Source organism: Eucyclogobius newberryi, unplaced genomic scaffold (assembly GCF_026437365.1).
Source record: "Eucyclogobius newberryi isolate DKJ021-1_F unplaced genomic scaffold, fEucNew1.0.hap1 SCAF_3, whole genome shotgun sequence".
In the NCBI taxonomy this organism is placed as follows: Eukaryota; Metazoa; Chordata; class Actinopteri; order Gobiiformes; family Gobiidae; genus Eucyclogobius; species Eucyclogobius newberryi.
In genome coordinates this window covers 13,796,169-13,816,331 of record NW_027315945.1, presented here as the reverse complement: position 1 = coordinate 13,816,331, position 20,163 = coordinate 13,796,169, and the positions used below count along the sequence as shown (strand labels likewise).

The following is a 20,163-nucleotide window of genomic DNA, read 5'->3' as shown; positions in this document are numbered from 1 at the left end:
TGCAATAGTCATCTTAACACCATGTAGTAGGCTCTATATCATACATGTAAATAGATATTACACTGCCCTCCTGTGGCTTTATACAGCGTTACAGTGGTCTCTTTAGTCCATAGTTTGTAGGAGCCAAAATCATGTGTTTCAAGCGTTTCATGCGGCTGAATGTTGCATTTAGCTTGTACAAAGTGTGAATGCATAATGAAATAAAATGTACAATTCGTGGCTCATAAAATAATTGACACTAAACCATGATAATGTAGAATGGGTAAATAAAATGGGGTTCCATAGCCATCGACTTAAAAACTAAAGCATTATTACATTCACACATTCATTACAGAATTTCCTTAATATGTCAGTAGAAGTATCCTATAATAACCATTCATGAACATTCTGGGCCTGAGATAATGACGCCCCCTGGTGCTCAACAATAAAACATGTCGTTGGAATTGCTACTTATGATGACTTAATAATACTATTAAAATAAACAGAGTCTCTATTCATATCAAATTTCCAGCATTCAGATAGAAAATAGTAACAAATGTAAAGTGAAAGTCTGTGCGGATCATGATCTCTGATGTCAGGCAGTGTCCACAGCTCAGGGCAGTGACACTTGCAGAGGCTGAGCTCATGCCACATCTCAGATTCCACCTCCTCACTGTCAAAGCAAACTATATTTCTGCTTTTTTTGCAAAGATCAGCAGCTGTGTTCATCCTTGTGACCAGTGGAATCACTTCTTCATCTTCAGTGCATGAACTGCATCCTGTAAATGCAGACATTTCAAACCACAATCATGCTGTCTGGGATCAGAATAGTGAGCCACACACTGACCTGCAGTGCCATTCTTTTGTTTCTCTCCTCCCGCAATTCTTCTTTCACTTCCTGCATGTCATGTCTGCAGATATACAGGGGAGGAACTTAGTATCTTTTCTGGGTCCTGTCTGTGCGGACTCACGTTTAAAAACATGATCTGTAACATCAGTCTGAAATAAATGGGTGTAATCCCTCATTCTTCCAGAAGTGATTTAATCTGAAAGTAAATTTTCAATCTGAGGAGCTAGTCTGAGAAACTACTTTACACTGCTCTGAGCTGACTCTGAGCTGAAGCCGTCCTACTGTAATCTGAATGCAGCTCCCTCACTGTCTTCGAATGAGTGGTTTGTGGCTTTGAGATGGAGCTGCACGGACATTGCTCGACATAGCTTTGTTTCTGCGTGGGCCTCTGCGTGGGCCTCTGCGTGGGCCTCTGCGTGGGCCTCTGCGTGGGCCTCTGCGTGGGCCTCTGCGTGGGCCTCTGCGTGGGCCTCTGCGTGGGCCTCTGCGTGGGCCTCTGCGTGGGCATTTTCTCCTTAGGATGAACCAATGTCTGTCCTATGGTGTTGCCTGGTTTACAGGTACATATGAATGTGATGCTGAAACCTTTTCTATGATCAGTCTGAAATGTGTTTCCTTATTTGAAATATTCCCACATAATGCAGATGTTCTCTATCTTAATATTTAAAAAACACACCTAATTATGTTATTGTGCCCAATTTATGCTAATTATGGGACTTACTTGTATTGCGTTTGCAGCTGCTCCAGAGCCACCATCAGCTCCTGGACTTGAGCCTGAACACTCTCCACTGTGGGCTTGTCTCTTGCAGACATAGCTTTCCCATCCAGCAGGACTTTGGGAGGAGCGGGACGCATGGGTGTTTTAGGGGGTTGCTCAGGTTTTGAAGGGGAACCCAGAGTATTTTCTGTTGGCTGTATATTTTGTTTAAGATTTACTACAAATCAATAGTTCTCAAAGAAATGTGAGCATGGCAGCAACACCACAAACCTTTTTGAATTCTGGTGACTTGTTTGGTATGGATTCTGCTTCTGTCTTATCACCTTCACTTTCCTATCAAAGAACACACCAAAGTTATTCTCAGTACTCACTATACAGCTGCACATTTCCATATCCCAGAATGAAGACACATGGAACAAATGCCAGAACAGGCCTGTGCTTGTTTCAGAGCAGAAAAGTTGCACTTGATTTGAATTCAGTACTTGAGTCAGTGCCGTGCAGTTGTCATAGTAGAAACAATAGTAAGATAAGATGAAGAGATGAAGAGAAGACATTATCTCACCTGTGCTGCTGGGCTTGTCGGGGGTCTTCTCTGAGGAGGTTTGGCTCTGTTCGCTGTAGGGTGGCTCAGCCTTTCCGTCTGTATGTCGACACCATCAAACTGGTCCTTTACCTTCTCATCAACTTGTTTTGGAGAAGCAGGTCCGGTTTCACCATTTTGTCTTAAATAAAGATATGACTTATTAGTGGTTTAGTGATATTTTCACTCAAATCAATATAAAACGTATTTTTTGTCACAAACATAAACCATTTGAATACATTACAAGGCGTTTTTGTTCTCCTTGTTTGGTGTTCTGCTTCAGGAAACAGGAAATGGTCTGACCTTGTCTGTTTATGCCTAATCTGAATTATCCAAGTGTTTCAGTGTGCCACCAAAAGTCAGACATCCTGGCATTCTTTTTTAAGAAACTATAGCAACCAATGAAGCCAAGGAAAACTTTAACATCCAAAGGGTGCCAGTGCCTGTGACATTTCCCAAAGGCTTGTGCTTCAGAAAGCTTCCAGAATGAATCAGTCTTTCTCTGGAGCTCAAGTTACTGCTCCAGGTCTTAAAGGGAATGCACAGATAGAGGAACACGGCAGGCATCACTTACTTTGGAGAAAGCTTCGAGCTGGGCTTGTCTTTGACTGGGGGCGTCGGAAGGATGGAAGGCAGCTTGAATTTAGTTGGAGGATTACTTCTCAAGTCTTTGGACTCAGTTTTGTCATCTGAATACAGCATTTAGTTTGTTACTGGTCATGATTTCTTTTAGGATGTCTTCAGAGTTAAACACCTGCAAAAAGCTTTTACCTTTTGTTTTTTCTGCACCACTTTTATCCATAGCTGGTGTTTCAGGCGTCACTAAAAAAGACAGATTCTGTTAGCTTTTTCATTTGTAAACATATATTTTTGCACTTTCTAATGTCCGCATGCCATTGTTCATTACTCCACGAATCAACGTCCAATTCACATTTGTGAATTTGTTTAGTGATAAGCCATGGCTTTTGTCAGGAAATTCTGTGACAAACGTTTAATGAACATGTTACTGTGCACAATTTTCCATGCAGTGAAATGCAAAGATAAGACAACAAAAAAACAGAAACCAAAACACCAAACACAAATCAATGATCATAAATACTGTGAAAATATTCAGTTTTATACATGAACATGAGTTTAAATAAGAAGCAGAGAACAGAAGAGCACAGAAGCCTACCTTGAGGATGCAAAGCATTGCCACATTTCTCAAGTAAATCTCTCAGGGAAAGTGCGCTTCTTGTGAAAATCTGTGTGGCTGCATTAGCCCCCAATCCCCACCCCCTTGTTTCCTCTCAGACTGCTCAACTATGCCATGTGATGCAAACTGCAGACTTCCTCTGAGTCTGAGCTCCTCGCAATGTGAACGCTGATATGGGCAAAATACTGATCAATGTTTAGACTTTTTGCATACATGCTTGATTTTGTCTGTGTTGGAAAACTATTCACCATCAAGGACCACGGCCCCAGCTACAACGCAAAGTATTTACTGGCATATGACAAACATGAACAACATGTGAAATTACTGCCATTTTGGGGCTTCTTGCAATGAGGGCAGTAGGCTCCCGGGCCTCGATACCCCAAAAGAGGGTGGGAGGGAGGGGCACGACGACATGAACACAGGTGTATGTGATCTGGATGCTTAAATAGTGTAGCCGCAGGAAGGGGCGTGGTCCTGCTCCCGAATTTAAGATAATAAACTTATCTTCATTTGTTTACTATGTACAAAGACTCAAGATAATTACAGGCATGAGGACGTAAACTACAGTCACACTGCATCCTACATACATTTATTATTTTTATTTTTTAAACAACCCTTATATGCTACATAACAGAATGGTGCTTTTCAACAAAGACAAGCTTCCATTTAAAGCGAATCTGATCAAATATCGCAAAAAAGATGTCCACTCACCTGTGCGTTTTAAGCTGTTGGCTCGTGTCGGAGGCTGAGTTGTGCCCCCATTCTAAAAAGGAAGGAAAGCTCAGCAGGGCACCACTACGACGGAGTATAAGGGCCAACCCAAAAAAAAAAATGCGGGGCACTAGGAGAATAAAGTCATTAATGAATGACATTATTCTTGTAGTGCCGCGCATTTTTGTTTTTTTGGTTGGCCTTGGCCCTTATACTCAGTCGTACTCCACAATGCAGTCTACATGAAACATCTTTTCTCTCAGGATGTTAATGCTGAGTCACTTTAGTATTCTAACTATACCCAAAAAGCATGTCCACGGCTTCATCATTTAGATAAGATAAGAGTAATCTCACAATGGGGAATTTCCATTGTAGCATGTGATTAGTGACTTTATTCTGGGCGTTCCAGAGCAGGTCGACCTCTGGACAGTGTAGTGTTGTGAACTCACTTGGACGCTGCTCATTGGCGGTATCAACATGACAAAGTTATCAGGAAAGAAGCCACAGCGGCCGTTTAGCTCTCCCTGCCACCAGCCTTCATCTTGTGATTCCTTTAGACACAGATAAAGGAGTCAAACTGAACTGTTTCCTCAGAGATGTGAAAGAAGGCTCTAAACGACACAACAAACAGCCAACAAATGTTGCATAGACAGTTTTTATGAGGCTTGACTGCTATATGTGCTCTTTTTTTAGCTCTTAAATCACCTACATATTTCTAGTGGGTTGGTACAGTGACAAAAGCAACTCGACTTTTATTTTTATTCTGTAGCCTACGGAGTCAAAAGCATTGTACTGGGCTGATGTTGTGCTGAGTATGACAATTGAAATGTCTAACACACCCATTGACATAAAAATATAGTCATTTTATATTAGAAGTCATGTGCCTATTACTGGTCCGACAACATTTATTTGCTCATTAGTGAGTCAGTTTTTTTAAACCCAGTGCCCTAAAGCCCCACTAAAATCTTGATGTGTTGATATTTGTCTGCGTTGTTATTAATAATTATCATCATCATCATTATTATTATTATTATTATTATTATTATTATAAATTAAGGACAATGAAAATGTCTTTACCTTACTGACAACAACTACCACGTCTCCTTTTTTCAGCTCCAGCTCATCTCCAGCTTTGGGTTTGTAATCAAACATCACCTTGCAGCACTCTGCTGTAGAAATAATAATTAATAAATAATTGATAAAAAAAAAAAAAAAAGTATAGTATATTGAGTTAATATAATAGTGTAGGTTAGTTAATGATAACTTTGGAATAGGGTTTGCTTGGTTCTCCCCAGTGAAAATATTTTAATTTGAAATATCTCAATTTAATCAAAATCCTTCAATATATTCATTTTTTTTGATTTGTTTAGATTTTGTTGCCCGGGTGAAATGGGGGATGAGAGAGAGGAGGACATGCAGTAAACCGTCGGAGTTGGGATTCGAACTCACGACACTGCGGCCGGCTGCATTTGCACTATATTCTATTTAAACAGTGAAAATAAAACATACCACTTTTTACTTTTTTCCTGACACTTGTTTGTTTTGAAATCTGTGATAAAAAGAAATGAATGATCAAAAATCTCAAAGAACATTTCAAAACAGTGAAATTGTGTTACTCACCTCCTTAGTAAAAACAGCATCTGAGAGTTTAGGTCTGGATTTTCCCTCATTAATCTTTGTATCTGTATGATGTACAATTTCATAAAAGGTTAGGAGGTTTTTTTAGGTAATGTTTATGTTTTGGTTATGCTGCTCACCTTTGATGAAAATTTCCGTTACAAAGTTTGATGGAAATGCTCCAACTTTACCCTTTTTAATCCCCATCCACCATCCATCTTCAATCTACCAAGCACATATATATATCTGATTTACTGAAACAATTCTGCTAAACAATATACCCTCTAGAGTGAGATCTTGTTCACATGAACTGGAAACCTGTTTATCAAGTTCACTGTATTCTTCAAAGCTTCGTGTCTGGGAACACGTCAAGTTAATTGTAGTCATTGCACATTTGAAGCAGTCAAGCGGCAAAATATTTTACAGACCCATTACTGTACTTGATAAAGGGTACATACATTACATAATGTCCCTTTCAAATACACCTGCAATTCCATGAACACGCTTTAGCTTTAAGTAAGTACAAATGAGCCTTCTTGGCACCTCATTCATGACCTCGATGACCTCTCCGACACACAGCTCCAGCTCGTCTGCATTCTGGGCGCCATAGGCATAGATGACTTCACATCTCCGTGGCTGCTTTATCTTTTTTACTGTAAAACATGCAATGTTTAGTGACAATATTACCGCTAATATACTGGTCCTATGTTGATTGTTTATCTGATACTGAACATATTATAAAGCTTTTGAGTAAATATGAGCGGTCGGTGTAGCACTTTTTCCTGTTGATAACATTTTTGGTAACACACAAGGAATCTCTAAAATAAATATGTTAAACTTAGGAGGATAATTGTCAAAGCAATAGCACAATCCAAATCAAAGTATTGTATATTTTGAATGGGGAAAGTTCCTCACAAATTCAGGAAGAAATCATTTGCCTGAAACCCATGAACATTGTAAGAAAAATATGATTTTTTTACGATTTCTACTGCTCCCTATCTGTAGTAAATACTGACTTATTGAATGTTGTGATGTCACTTGAAACCCAGCAATTGTCATTCGGTTTTTTTAAGTATCCACAGTATTTATTATGACAACCAACATGTCTACTGCTAACACTGACAAGTAAGCAAACAGAATAGTACATTACTTTGTCTCATACTGCGTGGTTCCATTTTTGCATCACCCCTTAAACTGACTGGCACCTCCTGCAAAGAAAACACATTTTTACTTCTCAATTAACTCCCATAAGAGAACATTGTGACGCTAGAGTGGCTCAGACCTTTACAAAGTTATTAGGAAAGATGCCCTTCTTTCCTTTCAGTTCCCCGTGCAGCCATCCTTCCTCTGTGCTCTTGGTGACACTCTTCACCACATCCCCCATCTTCACAGAGAGCTCGTCTGGCATGGTGCCCTCAAAGTCCACAAGCACCAGCACCTCTGCAGTGGAGCAGAAAATTAGATTTCCCACGCAAGAGTTCCAACCACGCTTTACTTTTGATGTGTCCTGACATTCAGCCCAACGTAAATCATGGGGACACACAGCTGAAAATGTATGGTTTTCCATGAAGTATACTTGCCAGTCTAACATACATTCAGAGCAGTTGCAATGCCAAAATCCTTTAGTGGTGGGCTTCAGAAGGTGTAATGGACAGTTTTAAAATATTAGCACCCATGCTTACCCATGTTTGTTTGGTTATGTTATCTCCCCAGATCTTTCAAAAGCAGCAACAGACGCTCCAAGTAACTAGAAAATGAACTGAGTTTGTTCTTCCTAGTTGTCAAACATTAACATTGAGCAATTTTCTTGAGGCTAGTCATGACAAGTCACTCCCAAGAAGTAGAGAGAGAGAGAGAGAGAGAGGAAATAGGAGGGGACAAAAAAGGAGGACATAAAGCTATAGGGGAACAGGTCAGACAAGTTTACTGCAGGAACAAAGTAACTCAAGTATGACTAAAGAAGGCTCAGACGTAATGCGGCTGTAAAAATCTTTATTCTTATCACCTCGTGTGCCTAAGTCATGTTTAGCTCTGTGGCAAGACTTTGGATTTTAAAGTATTATGTACGTGCCTTAGGCATGCCACAAACAAAACAGCAGAACTAATGGAGCAAGCTACAAAAGTGACAAAATATATTTTCCATGTCCTAATGTATTTTATTGTAATATGTTTTGCTTCACGGAAGCTTGTCTCTCCACAGATCTGACTGTGAATAGTCTGCAACAAAGCCTTGAACATTTTAAAGAATTGTATAAAACATTTCTATCTCTATGGAAGACTCTTATACAGTGCTGCTTTATAAGAAAAACACACATTTTTTTTTTTTTTAATTTAACGGTATTTTACACTTTTGTTATAATAATAATAATTATTATTATTATTATTATTTGTAGATAAATTTGTAGCACAGCCTCTGTCAGATTTGGAATCAATACATGAATCCATGGTAATAACATGGCAGACACATAATCAAACAATCAGACATTCTCACAAAATCACAAATACGTTGATAAATAAATCCCTTAAAATTGCTATAAACGATGGATCCTCTCTGAACTTAGGTCAGACGACAATTGCCACAGTTGCTATGACGAGAGCAACTGAACATGTGCGACACTTCCAGAATGTGTGTGTGTTTTGCATTGTCTCAAAATGCAATGCCGGAAAATTGTATAGTCTTAGTAGTAGTACTTTATTGCTTGGAATATTCTACAGTCCTAAATCTAAATATAATAATAATAAATAAATGATAATAAATGCAAAAACAGGAATTTTCTGAGACCTCGAGCCTCATTGATAGAAAATACAGTATTCAGTATCAGTACAGTATACATGCACGAGTCACTCAAGATACAACTTTGAGTATACTAATGATGATCATTGTAACAAGGGTAAAAGCTCAAAAAGTGGAACATAAAGCTTTTTTAGACTTGCTCACAGTGGGAGGAGGAACCAACACTTTCACATTACTCAAGTAGGAGTTAAAGTATGATGTGAGGAAAACTACTCAGAGAAGAGTCAGAGAAGTAGCCAACACTTTTATGAAAGGTTACTCAAGCAGGCTAAATTTAACTGAGTAGCCCACTATTGCTCAGTTTCTATAGGTCAATGATCTTCGATAGAGATGAGGGAAGCTAAAATAAAAAATATGTAAATGCAGATTCTGGTTTTAAAGTGAGTTCTGCAGTTAAAGTCACGAATAGAAATAATTAGGTTAAAAATGTGTCACTTTACTTTGGTTATTTCATGGCAAAGTACAATCTAATCATATGAAAATTTGGCTCTGGGAGTATGACATCATCACATTCTTGAACCGGTAGATAGTTGAATTAGATTATGCAGGCAACAAACGAGTACTTCACAATTGCCAGTGTCAGACAGAAGGAAACACAACAAAAGATGAGTCTCAAACCATTATTTTTTTGTTCTATCGTTGGTTAGAACGATTAAATACAAATAAATAAAGTTTATGTGAATTAGGCTAATTGTTTTTGTATTATATATTTGTTCATGAACCTGTGTGTGATTTCCCTCTGGTTTAGCGTCAGGAGCTGGTGAGTCGCCCGATTCTGTGGCATCGCTGCCTCCAACACCTTTATATCAATAACCTGGTCATTTGGCAGTGAAATGTACGTTCTAATACTTTCACAGGATCACTGTTCATCTCGACTGGATCTCTGGAGCTCAGAAGCGTGTTCACAAATCATTAGGTAACACTATGAACATTTATAACTGTGTTCCTTTAAATATTCAATGATAAAACATTCAATATATTTAAGTTGTTTTCTGTCAAATTTCATGACATATAATTGGCTGTTGTTGTCCCTTCATGTTGGGATAACAACATTGTATTATTGAGTTGCTTTATGTAGCAGCAGAACACTGGCCGTCATAAACGGCTCTACCTCTGGCTCTTGCTGTACAGTGTGTCTGTAACAGAGGGTTGCACCGGGCTGCCAGCAGTGCCAGCGCCTTTATGACGTATGGGATTAGTACTGTGAATAATAGTTTCTATGGCTATGACTCGTAATATCATCATCATAATATAATATCATCATATTCTAGATCCGGTTCATGTAGAATTCTCGAAAAATCATTAATACATTGTTATAGTTTCGATATGTAGCAGCGGAACACTGACCTCTTCTGGTGGGTCTGAGTCATTACTAGTTCATAATAGTGCCAGGATGGCTCATGATTCACTTCCATTGGGCTTTCATTGTGATCGTGACTGCATAACATTTTCTATTCTCTATATACTAAATACTGTGACTAAAATGGTTTGCCATAAATAATTAAAGATAACTTTATTGTCAGGACTAAGTTAGTCAACAGCCCACACTCAGAGATAAAGAACTGTTCTCTAAAATATAAGAAATGTTCTAAACACATAGAATGGTGTAGAATAGATTGTTGGACATCTTAGAAATGGAGTTCGCAGATTACTTCGATAAGAAAGTCAAATGCACTGAATTAAATTAGTGCTATAACTGTAATCTAAACTTGTTTTGTTTGCAGGAAGTTGATCTGTTGGCACCTCACAGTTTATACTCACACAATAAAATCATCCAATACTAGGCATTTCACATTTGCTTAAGGCAGGCATGTCCAATCTACGTCCCGGGGGCCAAATGCGGCCCTCAAACCAATTTTTGTTGGCCCTCCGGCTTCCTGCTAAGTTGGTCCAAACAACAAAAAGTAGTACATTTTACTGTAAAATTGGAAAAAATCAAGCTTTATGATGTTATACCGACCTAATAATAATGTTCCAAGTCTTACTAAAGGTGTGAAGGCTCATCCAAACTATGTCAAACGAAAAATTTCATTCGACAAGTTTGAAAAAAATCGTCCATTCAACCTTTAAACCAGTGGTCCCCAAACTTTTTTGACTCGAGGGCCACATTGGGTTCTAAAATTTGACCGAGGGGCTGGGCCAGGAAAATATGGTGTGTTTGTGTGAACTAATTAATTACTATAAATTACACGCAAGATTTGACCTGTAACTTGTAACAAAGCAACAAATGCAAGGCTCAATGTACAAATTGTTTTTCAAATGCATTAAATAATTAATTTAATTACATTTCAGTTGAATAAACACAGCAGGAAAATTGACCTTCAATTTCAGTGGGAACAGTGTTGTTGATCTCCCTGTTTTGCATCAAAGTCTGGTGTAAGTTTTGTTGTGGCAATTCTCAGGATCAATCCTTTGGTGTTGGTCAGTGAAGCTGGATCTGTGATGGGCTTTGTTCATGTTCATGACACTGAATGTCTCACATAACCAGGTCGAGCAGAACAAGACCAGCATCTTCTGTACGTCCTCCGGAGGTTTTGTTTTCAGTGAAGCATAAAAGTCGTTAAGTTTAAGAGTGTTGGACCGTTTTTTTATTAGCATTTCTTCTACCCATAAATGATCTAGTAGTAACAGCATGGAATGATTAATATCCATAAATAAAAAATCTTAATAAATGTCACCAGAATATGCAAACATTTTGACTTGAATGTTACATTTTTGCACTTCTGTCCTTCTCATGTCTCCAGTGGTTGGACACTTCGTCCAGGTCGATGCTGCGTTTGCTTCTTGCTGTGACTTTATGCTCATCAACTGCTCCAAAATGTGCCACTTCAAGACCATTTCTGGATGATATTATTCATAAACTAACAGGGCCACACCTGTCATAAACCGCACCTGTCATAAACCGCAGGTGCCCACGTTGTAACATGAGATATTTACACAGAAATAAACGTAATAGTGATGCGTCTTTTAAACCGGGGCCTCGTGGCGCACGCGGCGCACCCCGCGGTCCGCTTTAGTCCTGCTTTAGACCCGCTTTAGAACAAATCACAGCTGTCTCTAGTGTCCCTTCTGTCCTTGATGACTCTGTGTGAGCTGATTTACCTGTGTCTTCACATCTGGATCATCTGCTCCTGAGCTCGTACTCATCGAGTGAGTGTGACGTTGTGACATGAGATATTTACACAGAAATATGGTCCAGATAATGATGCACATGTGTCTTTTGACTCGTGAGTCAGGTCTGGCCAAGAAAGTCTCATTTACACAATAGTGACACGCCAGTTGTCTATTGAAAGTGCCCGCGGTCCGCGCTGCGCCCCGGGCCGCGGTCCGCACTGCGGGACTAATAAGACTAATTTCTCAGTAAAAATGATTCTGATTGTAATAAAACACACCGCGTTTTGAAACTAAAAATGTAGAGAACACAACATTGGGTGCACGGTGGCAAAGGCGGTTAGCGCTCTTGTCTCCCAAGAAGGAGATCATGGGTTCGATTCCCGGACCAGACCAACATCACATGACCACACTGGGTGGAGTCTGCATGTTCTCCCCGTGTTACCGTGGGTTCTCTCCGGGTTCTCCGGCTCCTCCCACCATCCAAAGAGTGTTAGGCAAAATTGTTGGCCCTGCGACAAATTGGCCACTGTCCAGAGTGTACCCCGCCTAAAGCCCGAAGTCACTGGGATAGGCTCCAGTCCCCCGCGACCCCGAAAGGGACCAAGCGGTAGAAAATGGATGGATGGATGGATGGATATATTTGTTTATTTTTCAATTATTTTTTTATATAACTTGGACAAGCTTGGCGTCCCGGATTGAAAGGCCCAGCGGGCCGCATCACTGATGTAATGAAACTGTGCCAGGAGAAAGTGACTAAAGCCAGTTATTATTACATTAATGTACTTAATAACTCAATACAATATTGGCTATGAAAATCATTATGGTCAAATTGATTCATTTTAACTGAAAATGTAAAAGTATTAGTTATCCTTACTAATTTATCTTTTACTGTTCCCAACTGTTCCTTCTTGCCAAAGTGACCAAACAAGTTATATTAAATTAAACAAATGGCATAAGCGTTGCTTGATTAACAATTAACACTGATAAAACAGTGCAAACATGTTATTCCCAGAGAATGAACAGACCGAGAAGTGAAGGTCCAAACCCAGCTATAGTGAAGAGACTGCGTTTCTGCAGCTTTGCCACTTTTATATAAAAATATATAGTATTATTCTATAACAGACGTAATCATAATATGTCTGGTTATTTTTCACTATCAATTTATTATAATTTATAACAAATAGTCTAATGATGCTTTTTAAATAAATTGAAATGTTTTATTGCTCTATTAAAAGTGAATTACAATATAAATGTTTGTTCTGATCAGATCATCACACACTGGACTCCTGCATGAAACAATGCTGCGATGTGATTGGCTGATGGACCTGACGTGCATAAACCTTTACGTTCCTCTTATTGCACTTTAAGAAGTCAAACAGACATCACGAGTCACGATTGATCTCACACATGGTGATGTGAGAGAGAGGGACGCAAACTCAAACCCGCTCATCTCTGACTGAGGCTGCACAGGGGCCCGGGATAGGGGCCCCCGGGGCCCGAGACAGGGGGCCCGGGACAGGGGCCGCACACTGTTCACTCCAAAGTCTCACATCAGAGGTTCTGGACGAGACGGCGCTGGTCCGGATCTCCGCCTCTTAGTGACCCGGGGCATAGAGGCCCCTCCCCGGCCTCACCTGCAGCTGACACTACGGGGCTGGTGTAAATGTTAAGTTTATTATCTTTTCATTCAGACATATTATTGTGCGCGGGGCAGAGCTCTCGTCGCCTCCAGCCTGAGCGAACTAACGTGACAGAATCGTGTTGTTTCAAACAGCAGCATTAACCGTCTCTTTGTAAGATAAGTTCAATACCTGGAGAGTGTTGTTGAGTTTGCAGTTTCTTTACATCTTCAAGAAGTTTCTTCTTTCGTTTTTCGGCATTGGGGGGATATATTCCTCTGGACATGAGGACCACGCAGGGACCACGTTCTGTTGTGTTTATGTTTTGCTCTCCTGCTCGCGCACAATGAAGTTGACCAATCAGCGCAGGTTTGGTGCCTTGGTTGCCAGATTGTCATTACAAATAAATGCGGTTTGTGCCTTATATGTTACCGCTGTGTGCGCTGCCGCGCCAGCAGCGCTACTACACTAGTGGCGCACGCTGCGCTTGCACTTCGCATAAGACGGGTTGCCAGATTGGGGGCCCTATTAAAGCCTCAGGGCCCTACGCGGCTGCTTAATTCGCTTATAGGCTGGGCCGGCCCTGGATGCCAACTGCCGTTAAAACCGGGCGTTAAAAGCAACACAACAACTGGATCACAATTATCTCTCAAGAGGAACTGGCAAATATTTATCACCAGTGAACCACAAAACAAACGCAAAGCGAAAGACTTCAGAGGCGCTTCTGACACTAGCGACACCGAATGACATAGCACTTAAAGCAGAGGTGTCCAAACTTTTCACTGAGGGCCACATTTTGAAACTTACAGCGCAGAGGGCCACAGCCAACTCAATAATGTCGAATTTGTGAAGAAAGTGAATAATTCAAAATGTTTGACTTTGCTTCGCCTCCACACCTTTAATAAGACATGGAACATTAATATTAGGTTGGTATAACAGCAAAATGCTTGAATTTTTAAAATTTTACTGTAAATTTTGTTTAGACCAAGCTTGAGGGCCAACAAAAATTGTTCTGAGGGCCACATTTGGCCCCCGGGCCATAGTTTGAACATGCCTCACTTAAAGTGATGGAGTGACACAGCTCGACACAGGAGTCACTTTCAGAGCTTGCCACGTGTCAGTGTGGGGCATTTGTGTGTATTTATCATGTATTTTTGAATTCGAAAACTAACTCTTAATTCACATTTTTAACCAGTGAGTGATAAGAACAAAACAACAGTTTAAGACTACTTCCCCTGTGACCTGACCCCGGATAATGGGAAGAAGATGGATAGAAGGATATAAAAGAGCTTTGCAGTAAATCTAGCACCAACTCAATTAGTGAGTTAATGTTATTGTCAAAATACAAGCTGCGAAGCAAATATAAGAATAATATGGTCTATAATTTAAGTATTTAACCTTTACAACAGCTTCTCCTCCCGTGGCTCTGTTTGGACCTGATTCTGTCCTGTATGTGTCCTGGTTTGGGTTGAACTTCAGCCCTGCGTGAGATAGGCCTGCTTTAGTTCTGGGTTGGTCCTGGTCTGAGAGTGGTCCTGTCCTGCGCTCTGCTCGCTGTAACAGCCTCCTTCTCAAAAGGTATTGGGCATTATTTGTCTCCTTTTTGCTTGTCTTCAAACGAAAAATCTGTTATCTGTTGCCATCTCTACATCTCATAACAAGCTTAGCAGCCTTTTTGGCGAAACAACTAAAACCTTCTCTAAAATAACCCACACAGATGCAGGTGACGAGTGGCTCAGAATAAACTTGATATGTCTTTGATATAGTCAGTGTGGCATTACGAGCAGTAGCCGTCTTCGTACCCACAGCATCTGCTTCACATGTACAAACAACGCCACCCGGTTTTTAGGGCTAGGGACAGGAAACCCTCAAACTAATTAATTGATCCCGAGTCATAAAGGTCACACAGGTAAGTTAGGACTGTAATAATTGGACAGACAAAGATACAAAAAGGGTGTACATTTATTAAGCTGTATAATAATTTATATAAGTTAGTTCGATAAATTAAAACACATATTTTCATCACGTGTTACATTTCAGATTACAGTTTGACATTTTACTCGCATCCAGCGTTGTCACCACTTCACTGTAACGTGACACATAAATAGTCCCAGATCATTAAATCACATACTCTTAGATGGAAGGGAGACGAAGAAGAAAGAAGAAGAGGAGGACCGCATGATGTCGTTAGCTTATGCCCGAAGCGCGTTTGGAGACACCACGAGGCCGGCTTCCAGGAAGGACCCCAAACTTCACAAACAACGCGAAATAAGCTGTAGTTTAGAATACAGGACTGACGGCTGTATTAGGTCGCTTACCGCTGATGAAAGGCATGTTAGGCTCCAGAGTTAAGGACCAGAGCGATGCAACAAGCCGACACCCGAGCCTAGAACACGGACGAGTTAGCTCCCACTACACAATAGTGCAGAAAGTACGTATAGATTCAACTCACCAGGTGTGAGCTAAACTACCTTGAGGCCACAACGCTTTACGCTGAAAGTAGAACTAGTTTGTCACTAATCTTCGGCTGCCCAGTCTGTGGCTCTGCGAGCTGCCATCTTGGTTTGATGTCAGAGGTGAGAGGTCGGGCAACGTAACAGACCCTCCTTTTATAGGGCGCCCTCACCTCAGTCATTACCTGCAGGTGGACAATAGACCGTCCTGCTACAATAGTTTGCAAACGGTAAATGACACCTGATGACAATGTAACGACTGTGATCTGAGCTGCACCTGTACAACATGTTCTTGCACAGCCTGATAATGATATTTTAGGGTTTTTAGAGTCAGAATGACTTTCAGTTAGTTGTCCATCACTTCACCGGTGAGAGGAAAGTACCAAAGTGACCGTAGGATTAGACGGAGGAGGAAAGGAAAGTGTGAAGACAATAATTGAAGATAATATTCACACCAGGTTTGGATTTGAAGTGGATTATTTGAATGACATCACTTAGACTCTGTGCATTGTCAGCTGACTTGAATAATCATTATTCTGAAAGCTCAAATAGATGTCTTGTGATTTTGGCTTCTATTCCTTTTATCCAAAACTGAGATGTGGCTAGGCCTATTTTAACCGTGACTATTGAGTCAGGCATGAAGTTCCAGTAGTTATAGGCTAGTCACCTTCTCCTCTGTTAACTCCTCTCATATCATAGACATCATCACCGCTTCCAAAACCACCACCTGCTCTCTCGACCCCCTCCCAACGACCCTAACCAAGGCCTGCCTCCCTGCTCTCATCCCCCATCTCACCACCCTCTTCAACCAGTCTTTATCCCTCGGCCATGTTCCTTCCATCTACAAACTGGCCTCCATCACCCCCATCCTCAAAAAACCCACCCTAGACTCCGCCAACCTCTCCAACTACCGCCCCATCTCCAACCTGCCGTTCCTCTCAAAAACGCTGGAACGCATCGTCGCCGCCCAACTTCACACCCACCTCCAGTCAAACAACCTCTATGAACCCCTCCAATCTGGCTTCCGCCCACTTCACAGCACTGAAGCAGCCCTGGTCAAAGTACTCAACGATCTCCTCACCTCTGCAGACTCGGGGGCCCTCAACATCCTGTTACTACTAGACCTCAGCGCAGCCTTTGACACTATAAACCATTCCATCCTCCTACAAAGGCTGCGCCAACTGGGTGTTGAGGGCTCTGCACTTGACTGGCTCACATCCTACCTCACCAACAGGCAAGAGTTCATTTCCCTCTCCGGTCACTCATCCACCCTCTCCCCAGTAACGCAGGGGTCCCCCAGGGCTCAGTCCTCGGCCCCCTCCTCTTCATCTGCTACATCTTCCCTCTTGGTCACATCCTCCGCCAACTCAACCTGGACTTTCACTGCTACGCTGACGACACCCAGATATACCTCACCACCAAATCCACCCAAAACCCTCCCCTCAGCCACATCGAAACCTGCATCTCTACAATAAAATCATGGCTCACTCTCAACTTCCTCAAACTGAACAGTGACAAAACAGAGCTCTTCCTCATTGGCACCAAATCCACTCTCAATAAAACTGGTCCCTTTTCACTCAGCATCGACACCTCGACCATCACCCCCTCTACCCTGGTACGCAATCTCGGTGTCATCATGGACCCCACCCTCTCCTTCACTCCCCATGTCAGCCACATCGTCAAGACCTCATACTTCCACCTCCGCCGCATCGCCAAAATCCGACACTGCCTCACCCTCCCCGCTGCTGAATCCCTCATCCATGCCTTCATCTCCTCCCGCCTCGACTACTGCAACTCCCTCCTCACTGGCATCTCCTCCCATTCCCTCAACAGACTCCAAATGGTCCAAAACTCCGCTGCCCGCCTCCTCACCCACACCCGGTCCCGTGATCACATCACTCCCGTTCTCCGCTCTCTCCACTGGCTCCCCATCAAGCAGCGCATAAACTTTAAAATACTCCTCCTCACCTTCAAAGCTCTTCACCACCTTGCCCCCCCCTACCTGTTTGACCTCCTCATCCCCCACCGCCCCTCCCGAGCTCTCCGATCCTCCTCCTCTCTCACCCTGACTGCACCAACATCCCGACTCAAAACTTTTGACGACAGAGCATTCTCCCGAACAGCACCCCGACTCTGGAACTCCCTCCCCCAACCTGTCCGCCACTCTCCCTCACTCACAACATTCAAATCCCGCCTAAAAACCTTCACCCAAGCCTATGACCTCCCCTACCCCTAGCCTCCTCTACCCCATTGCCTACTCTTCTACCCCCTGTTACATCCCCATCTTTTTCTCTCTACTTCTTCTGTCTTGTTCATTTTATCTGTATATTAATGTGTATTGTACGTTCTGTCCCCCCCTTTTTTTTTACATATGTCCAGCGTCTTTGGGTCACTGAAAAGCGCTATATAGATAAAAGTTATTATTAATAATAGTCCTGCACTAGTTTGCTTCTGACACACAAAAGCCACATGTTTCACAGTGAGTCAGTACTGTTAGCTGACCTAATGTGTCACAACAGAGAAAAGACTCAGATCATGCAGTAGTCCCTCTGGGTTTGTCGAAAGAAGAGCGGGAAAGCACCACACGCGCCTCTGTGAGTGATTATACTTTTATTATGAGGGCTGGCAGCTGCGCTTTACCTGCAGTGTGTCATAGGTGCGCACGGAGCAGCAGCCCAAACTGCACCTGCGGCTCTTCCAACATCAAGATGAACTTTGACTTGGGAACATGGCGCTGTCATCTTTAGAAGGCAATCGCTAAAATGGGATTCTGAAATAGAGCAGCAGCCTATAGCTCAGACCTGGGCAAACTGCGGCCAGCGGGTCACATACGGCCCGGTTGTCTTAGGCCAGACCTGGACATTTGTGGCCCCAGGGGCAAGATGTGGCCCTCGGCATGTTTTAATCCGGACTCTAGAAATATTTTAGTTTCTATTTTTTAACCGTCTGTAACATGTCTGCACTTGTATCATTAATAAAGAGGACATGAAATTAATTAAATAATAGATTCAATAGCCAATATTTGACTGAAAAGTTATATTTTATTTTATATTACATATATCTATCTCTATTTTTTTTTTTTTTTTTGTTTTTTATTCATTTTTTTGGGGGGGATGTTTTTTTTCACACCAAGGATGGCGGGCCCGCCCTCGGCTACTTGCCTGGATTCGAATACGGCCCTCGGAGGAATAATTGCCCACTCCTGCTATTGCCTAATTCAGCTTTCCCCTATAGTCGTATTGCTTTAGGAGCTTCCAGTGTTCTTCCCTTGAGTTGATGCCGATGGTCATGACCATGAACGGTGAGCAGCATTCCCTCTCTGCAGCACCTCTGGATTTACGCACAACCACAGAGAGCAACAGTCCAGACTCGAGTGTGACAGGCTCGCCTGCTCCTCCTGCGTGCACAGAAACAGACTCTTGGACCAACACGTCCCCGTAGTGAAGAAAGAAAGCGGTGCAGAGTGCAAATGAGCGGAACATGCGACCCTGAAACTTCCCTTCAGAAAACACAAGATTCCCGTGGAGCCGGAGACAACTGGGAATGGGGACCGTTCACCTGGGACCACTCAGGAGAGCGAGTGGACCACAACCAAACATTTAAAGGCTTGTTTTACACAATTCTGATGGCTCTCCAGAATACTGTCTGAATATGGTCATTGCGATAAAATAACCCAAACAAATATCAAGATATTCATATTTGTTCAAATGTAACAAAAATGATCGCTATTGATCTGTCTTTCCTTGTATTAGATCTAAATGTCTGTTTTATATTGCTTTTATATGCAGCACTTTGAAAACTATCTCGCTTATAAAATGTGTTCTGAGTGCTTCGCCGGTGGCGCAGTAGATTAGGACGTTGCACTTGTGCTGTTTCTACTATCTCTCCCCTCTTTCTTCCCATTTCAAACTGCAGCTGTCCTGTCAAATAAAGCCTTCAGGCCAGAAAAAAACATATAATAATCAAAGAAATAAGTCAAATGTGCTGTGAAAATGAAGTTGGATTGGATTATTATACTTTCTTATGTTGCATTGTAAAACTGTGACTGGGTTTATAGTGATTTAACATGACAATTTGTTGAAAATATCGGCTGCTCAGCCATGGAGAAACCCGTATAGATCTATTTCTAAAAGTAATGAGTATAATGTGCTTATCTTTTTATCAGAAAAGTAGCATCTTAAACAATATCATTGAAGATCATTTGAAGAAAAATTTGGATCTCACTTAAAAAACGTTCAAACCCAACACACAAATGCTGCTCTGTGGAACAACTTAATAATGAGCCATGATCATATTAAAAATGCATTCAATTTATAAACCTACTACTGTAGCAACAGCTGCCCTGGGGCAGACAGAGGTGAGGCTAGTAATTTGTGCCATGGGCTCATCTGGCCACCAACAATCATTCATTCACATACCAGATTGATACAGGGCAATGTGGGTCCAGTGTCTTTCCTAGGACACAACAGTTTGCACTGGGGCCACTACTGCCCCACTACTGCCCCGCTGCAGCATCTGGTTTCCCCCGTGTCC

The 20,163-nt window shown here is 41.8% G+C and overlaps 2 protein-coding genes across 2 annotated transcripts in view; one reads left to right on the top strand and one right to left on the bottom strand.

The window, feature by feature from the left end:
* The window catches only part of LOC140374132 (uncharacterized), a 181,185-nt gene that overhangs the window by 137,583 nt on the left and 23,439 nt on the right, over positions 1-20,163 (top strand). The gene's annotated exons all lie outside the window — the stretch shown is intronic.
* sh3d21 (SH3 domain containing 21) lies at positions 250-7,509 on the bottom strand. The gene is made up of 17 exons (XM_072461162.1): positions 7,333-7,509; positions 6,933-7,090; positions 6,801-6,858; positions 6,194-6,303; positions 5,791-5,875; positions 5,654-5,715; positions 5,543-5,582; positions 5,111-5,202; positions 4,483-4,584; positions 4,034-4,085; positions 2,899-2,949; positions 2,702-2,816; positions 2,110-2,269; positions 1,818-1,880; positions 1,551-1,741; positions 827-890; positions 250-758 (listed from the first exon to the last, which is right to left on the bottom strand). Exons 1-17 carry the CDS (start codon positions 7,334-7,336, stop codon positions 726-728), a joined length of 1,440 nt encoding a protein of 479 aa, XP_072317263.1. The 5' UTR covers positions 7,337-7,509; the 3' UTR covers positions 250-725.

What these genes read in the sequence shown, in the direction of transcription:
- sh3d21 (XM_072461162.1), bottom strand. An exon ending in AACGGAAATTTTCATCAAAG is followed by an intron (nt 5,716 to 5,790) that starts GTGAGCAGCATA and finishes TACATCATACAG; the next exon opens with ATACAAAGATTAATGAGGGA. An exon ending in TGGTGCAGAAAAAACAAAAG is followed by an intron (nt 2,817 to 2,898) that starts GTAAAAGCTTTT and finishes TGCTGTATTCAG; the next exon opens with ATGACAAAACTGAGTCCAAA.